The 12,468-nt window shown below is 36.8% G+C and overlaps 1 protein-coding gene across 1 annotated transcript in view; it reads left to right on the top strand.

The window, feature by feature from the left end:
• EIF3H (eukaryotic translation initiation factor 3 subunit H) overlaps nt 1-12,468 on the top strand; it is an 80,820-nt gene that overhangs the window by 13,765 nt on the left and 54,587 nt on the right. The window contains exon 2 of the mRNA XM_042869920.1: nt 8,130-8,286. Within this exon, the coding sequence (XP_042725854.1) occupies nt 8,130-8,286 (157 nt within the window). The remainder of the gene's footprint in view (nt 1-8,129; nt 8,287-12,468) is intronic.

Raw genomic sequence — 12,468 nt, 5'->3', positions numbered from 1 at the left:
CTGTCATTTTTTAAATCAATAGGAAAGTATTGGAAGTTGATGCTAAAGAGTAAACCTGCTTGCAAATACGCTGCTAGCTAAATAAGGACTCTGAATATTTCAGTGATGATGATTTACTTATACACAAAATATGTCAAAATACAGTTAATATGTATATATGTGTAAGGCTCTGGAGTATCAGTTGGAAGATGTTGAAACTTTACCTACTTCTGGTGTGCTCTAAAGGGCACAGTTCATCAGCTTTCACTCTTGAAATGAAGGTTATGTATTGAAATCGTTAAAAATAACTATAAATTGTGTTGGCAGTTTAGAAAAACTGTCTAAAATACTAAGTTTTTCAGCTTTCAAAAGATTGGAAATAGGAGAAATAATACACTTGGTAGTACTGCTGCTATGGTCTGTCCCACTTGTAACTAGCAGGATTTTGGACGTTTATTTTATTATAGCCCTATCACTGCTTCCTAACAGTGTGCTGATAGCATCTAATGCCCTGCTGCTTGCAGGACTGAAATCCTGAGGCTGTGTTACAGAAGTGTTTCTACAAGAAGGTTATTCTGTGGTGCCTGTGGCCCTGGTGGTTTCCGTGGAAATGAACACGAATCCATGTGCTGTGAAATTTGTTATGAAACTGCATTGCAGAGAAATTTGTTATACCAGTCTGTGACCAGGACAATGGAGAGTTTGAGTGCACAAATGTAATCATGCATTTTGACTTATAGTGAGACAATACTTATACTGATGGCTTGTGTGCGATCATGGCGGTAGTTGTTAGCCTGAGTTATTGTGTAGTCTAAAAAGCTAAATTAAAATGTGGTGGGACAAAAATCAGGAAGAGGTGGATCTGTTCTTTAAAAGACACCTTGATCTAACATTTAATGTGTTTCGGTGTTTTTAATGAACTTTTCTCAGCTGTTTAATGACCTCATTTGGTGTGCTCCAGTTTGTGTTCAACTTTTTTCCTTTGCAAGAGCAAGCAGCTCACTTGGTTCCAAGTAAATGTAACTTAACATTAAATATTAAACTTAAACAGATTTTTCATGGTACTACAAGACATTAGCTGATAAATGCAAGTTCCTGACAGAGTCAAAGGAATTGCAGCCTGTGGCAAACCACTGAGCCTCTAACAAAACCCAGAGATCTCCCCTTCTTATGTTGTATTTGTACAGAAACAGGCTTTTGTGCCTGTACTGCTTCAGTTCATCAAGCTAAATTCCACCTGCCTATTTGTCAGTAGCATTTTTACATTTTTAATATATTTGCCAGAATTCCTTCTAGATATTACCAATGTATTTCATGTTTTATGTAAAAACAGCTATTTTTATAATTTGGTGGGGTTTTTTTGGTAGGCTTTATATCCTCAAATCTCTACAGTTTTTGAAGTATCACAGTAATAAAGTGAATGAAAAATTGATGAGAGGTTTTGTGTGCTTTCGTTAAATACATTTGTGTCAGTTCACCTGTCAGTCTTTATCAAGCCTGTACTTGCACTGTGTGAATGACCACCACCTTCAGAAGACTGTGGAGGCCAGAAGGTTTGGGCAGGCTTTACCTCCTGTAGAGGAAAGCCCTGTCGTTGTTAGACTGGATTTCTGTTTTGCTTGCTGGGAAATTCTGGAGCTCCTGAATTGCAGCATTTAAAATTACTTTCTGCTAAAAGGAGGAAAAAATGAAACAACTGAGAGAGTAGATGCTTATGAATTATTTTACTTAGGGCATTACCTTGTGGTAATTTAACCTTTGTATACAGTTCGAGATGTCTGTTATCTGTGGCATGAGCTCTTTGCGTTTTATGGGAAGTGGAGAAAAAGAATTTCTTAACTTCTCTACACTGAACAAGGGCCCACTAAGAATGCAATGTATCTTTACCTGCTCACTGATGTCCTGCAACCCTCGGAGTGGTGGCCTGCCCCTAGCTGACTGCCCATAGCTGTATGGCTTTCCACGTGTGGTATGGAGTAACTGCTGGCCTAATTCTGGCTCTGTCCTTTTCCTGCTGCTGAACCATCATGGCAGCAGCTCTTCCACCAAGTGGCCTAGCTGTGCCTAGTTGTGCATGTATCACTGGGAGACAACCAGACTTTGGTGTTTTCTTAACACTATCTTAGCTGAAACCAGTATGGTAAGATAGAGTATTTCTAGCTATGGCCAAGATTTTATGTAACCAGTTAATGGTAGGGAAGGAGTGATAAAATGTTATTGACTTGTCACCAACTTTGAGTTGTGTGTTGATTCATCCACTCAGTAGCAGGGTATATTCTCAATTAGTGCTATGTATGGATTTAATCACCTCTTCTTCGTGCTGTTGCAGGAAAAAAAATGAAAACATCATCTCCCTTAATCTTCCTTAAAGCCCCAGAGCAAGCAACCCCCCAAAAAAACCAAAACAAACTAACAAAAAAAACCAACAGGAAAGTGGTGAATTAGAAAGTATAAGCATGAGATGAAGCAGGAGGTAATATGGAATGTCATCTAGATCCTTCTGGTGCCCTAGCAGTGCAGTATAGTAATCGTATTTAGATGGTTTTCTTCAGCAATGTGTTATTTTGTGCTTTTTGAAAGACTTCCTGTAGTTAAATCTTCTGAATTCTTCAGCTTTATAAGCTAAACACGGTGGTGCCAGCTGATGTAGTAACTCAGCCAGGGAATAAGAAATTTTGGATAATTTTCAGACACTTCCAGTTCCCAGAAGTATTCAAATAGTACAGGAACGTGTAGTATATAAATATATTTAAAATTACAGTTCAAATCTAGTATTTTTCCATTCAATTAAAATTAATTTATCACAGGATTTTGTACTGAGACAAAACCTACAGAATCCTGTGATTTGTAATTTTGCCTTAGAACAGATGCAATATCCATTATATGAGGACCACCTCTGATCAGTGTGCTTTGTTAGTAGTAGTTGAATTCCAGCTTCTGGAAACTTCCAGTCTTGCGTCAAAAGATATTTTACTATTCACACCTGATTGAATTGGTATGAAATGGCACGCAGCATTTTGCTGTGCTTCCTATGGAATTATGTTTTGAAGCACCGAATTTGTCAAGTTCAGAAATAAGACTTTAACATCTGGTATTTATTAGCTGTTGAGTGACATAAAATGCAAGTTTACTATTCCAAGAACTGCATTTCCAAAGGCTTTCTAAAAGTTGGTATTAAGACATTAGTCAAAGGGTGAAACGTGGGCTTTTTGAGTCCTTCATTTGAAATGATGGCAGTTTGACTTGCAGTACGTAACAGTGTGGGCTGAACTTGTTACTTATCAACAAGTTCAGGAGTAAGTTTGTTTTTTTTTTTTTTTTTTTTATTTTTTCCACAGCTACCCTGCTTTTCAAATTTACCCCATCTTGTCCATTTGGCCTTAGCTTTTGTACAATGTATTCAGATCAGAGGGCTTGTGTTTTACCACAGATATTGTTACAATCAGAGATATTTATCAAAGCCATTAATTCAAGATGTCAAAGATTGCAATGGAAGATAAGTGTGTGTGTGTGTGTATTAACTTCTGGTTTAAGATTGGTCTAATGGTTGTAAGGGCCTTTATTCTAAAAGCAAGCTGGGGACGGGGAGCAAGTTCCACTTGAAGTACTTCTCAGTCTTCTGTTGTGAAGCTTCATATACAGCAACAAAAGGGCTAGGATGCAGAATTGTAGAACTGATTGGGTTGGAAGGAACTCTTACAGGTTATCTAGTCCAACTCCCTTGCATCGAACGGGGACACCTACCACCAGAGCATGATGCTCGGAGCCCCGTCTGGCTCTAGGATATCTCTAGGAGTGGGATATCCACCACCTCTGGGCAACCTGTTCCAGTGCCTCGCCACCTTTATCATAAGAATTTTCTTCCTTATATCCAATCTAAATCTACACTCCTTTAGTTTGAGATCTAGTACTGCTCCAATTAACTTGAAGTTCTTTGTGTGTATGTAAACATCTGTCACCGTAAACATCCAGAGAGAGCATTACATGTATTAGACATGTTTTCTTACAGTGGTATCTTTAATTTCTTTGGAGTTTCTTTTTTTCAGGTAGGAAAGCTGAGATACTTTGTTTCTGTCTTATCCAGTGGTGCTACAGCCAGGTGATAAATCAGCTCAAGGCAACTTTTGCTTCATCAGCTTCCAGAACTTGTATTTTTTAACTGCAGGATAAGTACTTATCTGTCCTCTGTAAAAACATCACCTGGTGCTATTAACAAATGTTAACATTGCCCATGTTTCACTGTATCTTTCTGTAGTTTTCTCTCTTTTCCAGCTCTCCAGGTCTTTGATAAAGACAAAGCCATTCCATGCTTACCTGATTAATGAAGTTTAATACCTGAATAGCCAATTGATTTTTAGCCCAGCACAGATTGTGGATTTGCTTTTTGGTATGGCGTGTGCAGAGAAACGCCATGGAGGCTAGAGTGTATGCAACTTAGTATGTCTCCATTTGGAAAGTATCAAACAGATTAAATAGCATTTTCTCCAGAGTGGTTTTAATATGGATTAAGTAGATACCAATATTTAAACTTCATTAAAATTCACCAACATCTGTGGGTTTAGGACAGTACAATTGCATGAGTTAGTTTCATCGGTTCAGACCTGTCCATTTATAGAAGTACATTGGCAGTTCTGCTCTCTTGAACGTTTTCCATGCCAGGAGTTTAAATGAAATTGCCATTCCTGATGTAGCGGTAAACGTAAAGGTTCGTGGTCCGAGCGTTAAGAATTGCTATGGGAAAGGTTCCAGGACTGTGATAACACGCATTCAAAATGTGTCAGCCACTATTACCAGTAAAAGCTTTCAAGACTTTTGCCAAGCTAAATATTGATCACGGTTTTCCCTCGTGTTATTTAGTGAGAGGATGTGGCTGTCATGGCGCCATCTGTATTTGATGCCCATGTCAGTTATGATCTGTTTGAAAACAGCTCAATAACATCACTATTTACACTCTCTCCCCAGATCCTGGCTACTGGTGCTGGTGGTTGTGCTAATAAAGCTTTCATAGGTGGGAAACACTGTTAAGCATTCAGAGAGGTTTAAATACATGACTTAAGAACATAAATCAGCTTGTTTCATTGTGTATTTAGTGGGCTACCAGTAACTCTGTTTTGCTTAATTTTGTATCTCTAAGAAACAGCTCAGCACAGGTACTGGAAATCTGGTTTTAATATAGGCACTTTCAGCTCTCTGGAACAGAACTACATATGAACTTTCAGTACTTTGATTTGGTGTTTTCTCTCTTCAGAGAAATACAAACATGTGTATCTTAACATTTTCTTGTCATTACAACTGAATGTTTCCAGGATCCCCACTGTTGAGGTTGTCAGTTCATGGTAAAGGTATTGCTGTATTAAAATATGAACTTTTGAAATAAACAGCTGTGCTTTTGTATTATGTCCAGTTGAAATTGCTCATACGACTAAAATATGCATCTTTGAGCATTTTTAATGGTTTCAGAATGTATTTCTTTCTGTAGTATGACTTCATTTTTAATGGTTGAGCAGTGCTTTGAAGATTAGAAGCACTGCTAAACAGCTAGCATTTTTTTTTAATTAATTAAGGATTAATGGCCATTAAAATTTGGCAAGTGGCTACTCCAAGTGATTGAATTGCTTTGGAATTTTTGAAGACTACCTTTACAATGCTGGGGTACTTTTGAGGTTTAGTTAGTAGCTGTTTGTAAACCCACCCTCTTCTAAAGAGCCCTTGTATATCTTAGTAAATGCATTTAGTATGTATGAAATATTAAGCTGTGCACGTGACTGATTTCTGTGTTCAGAGATGCTGGAATTTAAAATCTTTAAAAAACAAAGTTTAAATATGTGTTTTTATAGTAAGTCACATTGCTTAATGTGTTTTGTACTCCAGTAGGTAGGCAGCCTTTAATAGTTGGCGAGTCATATTCTGTAACTGCGTTACTTAAATGACGGTAAGAGCTGAAATGTTTTTTGTTACTTTTAATTTCATGTGGCAGTGGCGTAGCAGTGATGGTTCTGAGGGTATTTAGAGCAGCAAACCTTGCATTTGAAGGTCTGTTCTTAATAGTGAAATAAGAATTTCAGTGCCTATATCTGTATCGGTCATACTGTATTTTGTTGGCAAGCTTTTCAATCCCAGTTGAAGAGCCTGCTCCACTAAAGGCTTGTGTGCTATGCACTAAATGAAACTCTCCAGAACAAAGAACAAAATGAAAACAGGGTTGACGTGTCATCAGGTACATTTCTCAGACTCCTTCATTTATTGTTTCATAAATGATTTCAGTAGCTAATGTATTTTCCAGTGCAGTCATAAACCGCAACTTCTGCAGCTTGTTAATGGGTGTGAAATTGAGAGAAGCGAGTTTGTGAGCTACTTCTTCTCTACTTTACTCAGACTCCTTTAGAAAACAATCTTGTGGGTGAGCCTAAATTGGGGTCTGTGTCTCCCTGGATAATAGTTGCTGTGATTTTTCAGGTTGGAGATAGAAAATTGCTGACTTTGGTAACAACTTTGTTGTGTTTTGAAGTAGTTGACTAGCATTTGAATCCCTAGTTTTATCTTCCTGAAAAATATTGATGGTCTGTGACAGCCAGTGCTCTTTTTGTTCGCTGCTGTTTTCTGTGAGCAGATACTCACAGAAAATGCTGTCAGAAATGCTGTAATAAAACTGACATAATATCAGAAGCGCTTTTGGATTGGAGACAGTAGGAAAATGGGAATTGTAATGGGAACAGTAAATATACACAGAAATCTCAATAGCAAATGGGGAGAAAAATACTGAAAAAATGAAGCTTTTTGGGCTGTATATTGAGAATAGTAGTGCAGTACATAAAGAGCATGGTATGTTGTAATGAGTCTAGTCCTGAATTATTTTTTTTATGAATTTCTTGAGTGAAAGACCGAGTTTATGGCAAATATATAGCAAACGTTACATTTAACAAAATGTGACTCAGTATTACTTATGTGTTGGCTGTGTGATAACAGATATTTGGTGGATCGATATGGTCTAGCTCGTGTTTGCTGCACTTCCTTAAAGTGTTGCAAAATTCTCCTTTGCTTCCAGTTCTTCCCCATGAAGGAAATCTATTTATAATTTTTTTTTTTCAAAGCACATTTTTCTTCCATTTAATCTATACTGCAACTCTTTAATTTATTAAGAGTGTTTTTCGCCAACTGAGGCAAAGATTAAGAACATATATATAAGGACAAGCTAGGAAAAGATCTATGTTACTGGTATTTAAATATAAGCTTAAACAACCCTCAAGAGGTTGAGCTGAAATCCATTATAGTGGGGGATTTACCAGTGAATGTATTGTAGCAGTAGTGTAACAACAACACATTGTCAGACATTTTCTGGTGCATTTTGCTTGGGTGGGTGGATTGGGATTTAGTGAAATAAAATCCACATGTGATGGACCAAGGATAAGATTTTAAGGTCTGTTTTTGTGGTAACCATATCCTGTCATGTTCTAGTTTTTATTATTAAACAAAATTTTATTTGTGCAGTGAATTTCTGGTAAAGTAGCATCTCTACCATGTAACTATTTATGAGTGATGGTTGTTTATACTGTTCCATTTCTTTTTGTATTTCCTTATGAGTCATTCATTGTAGAACTCAAATTTAGGAAAGGAAGTGAGAAATATAATAGAAAGAGAAGGAACTTATGCTCCTTTTAATCATTCATTACTCCTTGAAATATGTAGTTCACAAGATACAGATTGCTTGACTATCTGACGTAAAATTGCAGTAAGGTGCAATTTTAAATGTTAGTACATTTTCTGCTTTAAAGAAAAAAAATCCTACTGGTTTCTCCATAATTACTTTCAAGATGTTTTGGTAATGTTTCTTTGAGAGCTAATAAAAATTAGAGCAAGAAGGTAAAGTTGAAACAGACAAAGAAACATAAATGAATATTTCATCTTAGGAGGGTATTTCAGAAAAATGATTTAGAACTGCTTTTTTACTTCATTTAGTGGTCTTTAAATTCCCCAACATTTTAGGAGTGGCTGTTGTTTAACTTGCCTTGAAGATACTGGCATTCTAACTGGTAGCTCGCTTGTTTTGCAGCTCTAGTCTATGCAACAGTTAAAAGAATATAGTTATGAGTTTTAAAATTGTTGGGGGAAAAATGATTATATCTTATGGTTTTCTTGTCTTTGCGTTTTAGGTCGTGTTAAAGATCATTAAACATTACCAAGAAGAAGGACAGGGGAATGAAGTGGTCCAAGGAGTGCTGCTGGGTCTTGTGGTGGATGACAGACTTGAAATCACAAATTGTTTCCCCTTCCCTCAGCATACAGAAGATGATGCAGACTTTGATGAAGGTAATGGCTACAATTTTTGCAGAACTTGTGGTAAAACACCAGCCATATTTGCAAAAAGAGATTTTTTTCACCACGGCCAGTGGGTTCTGTGTGATCAGAGAGTGTTTTTGTTTTGATTTGAGGCATAACTGCTCTACTTAAAATGCCATCTTGCATTTCCAACTGCAGCATACGGAAAGTTACAGATAAATACTATAATGTATATACACACATTGTAGAGTAAGACTGTCTCACTGAAAATTACATTTGTTTCCAGTATAATTCATGTATCCATTTCACAAAAAGACTTACAGTTTGTATATCCATGTATGTGTATATATGTAGTCAAGCATGTAGATTGCCTCCCTGTGGATTTCTTTATGTGTGTTAAGTGCTTACTGAAAGCCTGGAAGGCAAAGCTTTGTAAGTTTAACATGAAATCTGCATGAATTTTTGCTTCTCCAACTAAGCTACAAATAGTATCAGAAGTTTACATCTGTCTCGGTGCTTACTTGCTGGCCTAGCAGGTTTTTTTTATTTTATTGTCAATGTAAGTTAACATAGTTGACCTGACACAGAATTGTAAAATTTGTAAAACAAATTTTAGAGGTTTACAATTCTAATCTTTGCACTGTGTGTATGTATACATCTAGTGATGCTGGTAGAAATGCTTCTTTGTTAGGTTTTAGAGAAGAACAATTTGACTTCAAGAGTAACTGAAGAGGCAATATAATCAAAGGAGTTGTGGTTGGAAGCTTGATTCTATCTAATTTTGCTAATTCAGTTTGAGCCAGATTAAGTAGTGTTTAGGCATAAACTCATTTTTCTTATAATGAGATTAGATATTATTAAATTAATATCTTATTACAAAAGAACCTTGAACTGCCTTTAAAACAGAGATTGTTTTAAGACTGTGCAGCTTGGTAAAGTTTCTTAGCTGCTTATTGCTTTTGTTGTTTCGTTTTGTTTTGTTGTTCAGAATTTTAAGAACAGCAAAACAAGGGAATGTTAATTGTCTTACAGTAATATGGTACCAGAGTCAGAGCTATATTTTCTTAAAGCCTAAGAGATGTTTTAAATATTATTTCTCTTCTGTATCTCTTCAAAGGTTTAGAGTAAGCTAAATTTTTAATTGGAGCCTGTGCTTTAGTTTTTGCTGTACAAAAAGGCTGTTTTTTTTCCTGTGTAGCCAATAGATAAGCAAGCAGTGAAATAACGTTCTTAGTTTCTGAGATGGATTTATCTCACTATGACAACCGTACTGAAGCTGTAAGTCTGTGATCTTATTGCAAGGTTCAGCTGTTCCTGCTTGTAAAAAAACTTCATTTCAAGAACTCTTGTCAGTTTTTCTTTTTCTCTTCTCAGCAAGCAGGCACTTATCCTGCTATCAAGTAAGGTGCAAAGGCAATGCTTGTGGAGCTTCCCATACCAGGATGCCTTAGCATATCAACCTTCTGTTCCAGTGCTACAGAGGGAAGAATAAACTCGAGCCAGCATAGATGGCACGTGTAGCAGTTTAACTGCTACGTGCCTAACAGCAGTGTGGAATTGGCAACCGTGTCAGCAGAGCTTTCCAATGCTGCACTATGTACAAAGAGGTTCTCTGCCTTCTTGGTAAAGTAGTTGAGCAGGCAAAATCATTCACACACTGCTCTTGATCACTCTGTGTTACCTTTACTTTGGGTCTCTTAAGCACTTTCACTCATGTGGAGGGGCTAGAGAAGGTGAAAATCGAAACAAAGTGTCTCTTGAGGTAGCCAGCTGAGTGTTAGATAGCTTTTTACCCTTGGAATAGAACTGTCTTCCATCTCCTCAATGTGTCTTGTTTGTTTTCCCTGGAGCTGTGCTTCTCTATGCAACTATTTCGCTGGATTTTCAAAAGATTTTTTTCTTTTAGATGCAGGTATTTAAGCAGAGAGATCCATTGTTATCTGCTAGAACCTTAACATTCACCATGTTAAAACCCAAGCCAAACAAGACTTGTATAAATGAGTACCACTGGTTTTATGTGTCTACCCAAATTCAGACCCAGAGATACTGAGGGAAAGAAAAAGTATCTCTGCGCTTCAGTACCTCCATCACCCAGAAAGATACTGAACTTAGTTCGCTTCAATCTGCATCGTGCTGTATTGCCTTTTCCTCTAGTTTTCTTAGTGTGTCTTTGGATTTTTCTCTTTTTCTTTTATCCAGGATACTGGAATAGAAACAATTCTATTTGCAGTGAAAGGTTCTGGGCCTGCAAAATACATTTCACAGAATCGCAGAATTGTAGAGGTTGCAGGGGACCTCTAGATATCATTGAGTCCAACCTTGGTCTGCCAATATCCTGCCGGACTTTGGCCATGCATGATTGTGTGTTAATGCAGGGACTACTGCACAGGTTGCAGGAACCACAATACCCCAGCTGACCTCCTCCTGAGGGGGGAGCAATCGTGCTGCAGTTACCTGTTCCCAAACACCAAATCTGCTATGGTGAGAACTGGATGAATGCACAAAAAGCAGTTTATTCTGTATCCTCTTGCAGGAGCTTTAGGAGTAGGTCACATGTAAAACACACGTTTACCTTTTGCTCTTGAGGTGATTATTGTTAAGAGAATGAAGTTTATGTATGGGAGGGTGATATTTCAGCAAACAAACTGTTGAGTACTTAGCAAGAAACATGAAAGCTACTGATTTGTTTTTAAAACTGAGATCTGATATAAAGCACGTTTTTGAAGGTGCTAAGAAAATGCCCTTAACTTAAACTTGAAATAGGTACTTAAATGATGTTTAAGAATCTGTGGGATAAAGATGGATTTCTAACTGTTGTTAGCAACAACCATTACTTCAAATATGCTTTTATTTAAAAAGGTGACATTTTGCTTCAAATATGCTTTTATTGTAAAAGGTGACTTTTGCTTCTCACTGCTAATATCTGAACTAATAATAAATTTTGACTATCTGCCTCAATATAATTGCTTCAAAAACAAAATTGACAATTTAAAAACAAAAGTCACTGCTTTTTTTTTTTTTTTTGGTGTAAGATGATTCTTCGGATTAGTTTGGACTATTTCTAGAAAGTATAGAAAAGATATATGTATATATATTTAGCTTCAAGTAGTTCTTATTAAAAATCTGTGAGGGCTGTCTAACACTTACGAATCCACAGGTGTTTTTCATCTCAGAAAGTTTCTCTTGCAGTGTCATCTTCCTGAGATTCTTTTTACAAAGTATAATTTTTCGTAAGATTTTCCTGTCAGGGAAGTCTTAAACACCTACAATGGCCTGCTGTAGCACAATATTTTCCAGGGAGACTTTCAGCCCAGCAATCTGTGCTAGAAAGCTGTAGGTGAAGTTTAGTTGATGATGTGTGAACTAATGGAGGAAAATTGCCGAACTGGTATATGTTGTTGAGTCTTCAGCAAAATATGCCTCAGCACAGGCTTTGATTTTAGGGCTGCTCTCTAGACTCCTGTTCAGGCTTTTACTTCCAAATGGCTTTATTTCTTTATTCTCAGTGCACTCAAACGCTCAAAAGTATTGAAATGATTTCTCGAAACAGAGGTCTTTAAGTTGGAGAAGATACTTTCATGTGACGTCCTCCAGGTTTTCCCTAAACATGAGTTGAATCTAATGATTTCTGCTCTAAGGATTTGTTGGTGAAAGCACTGCTGTGAAATGAGCAGTACCCGCGCACATCTTTGTGCTGTGAGGTTAGTTTTCTGAGAATTAGTTTCACTTTAGGGTACTTCAAAGCTTTTGTCTGTGCTTAGTTTTTCTTTCAGTTAGCATTTACAAAGAAGTTGTAAGGCATGGCATTAATATTTAAGGAAGAAAATACATATTATTCTTGACTACAAATTGCTTCTGCAAGGGACATGTTGTGTTCTGTTCTTCTCATTTCAGTTAACTCGCTTTCCATGCAAGGAATACACATTGCTTTTAAATAGGAAGAAAAGCTACATAGTGAATAACACAGAAGAGAAAAATGATGTAATGTACATTTTGAAATTCATGATAAGTTTTGAGACACTTTATTTCAACCTGAGATGTTTTTACTACCTTACTTTCAAAGCTAAGATAATAGATTAAGTGCTGTGGTAGTTGTGCCAATAACAACTTTGAGACAACTGTGTAACCATGTATTAAAAAGAAAAAATTCTAGAATGTTAGAATTTTCTTGTAGTTATGTGGAGTTTTCATCAAGTTCGCTGTGAAATACTG

The sequence above is a fragment of the Lagopus leucura genome, unplaced genomic scaffold (assembly GCF_019238085.1).
Source record: "Lagopus leucura isolate 7727_CA_CO unplaced genomic scaffold, USGS_WTPT01 Super-Scaffold_100002, whole genome shotgun sequence".
NCBI lineage: Eukaryota > Metazoa > Chordata > Aves > Galliformes > Phasianidae > Lagopus > Lagopus leucura.
The sequence above is the reverse complement of the archived record's forward strand: the minus strand, read 5'-3'. Positions and strand labels throughout refer to the sequence as shown.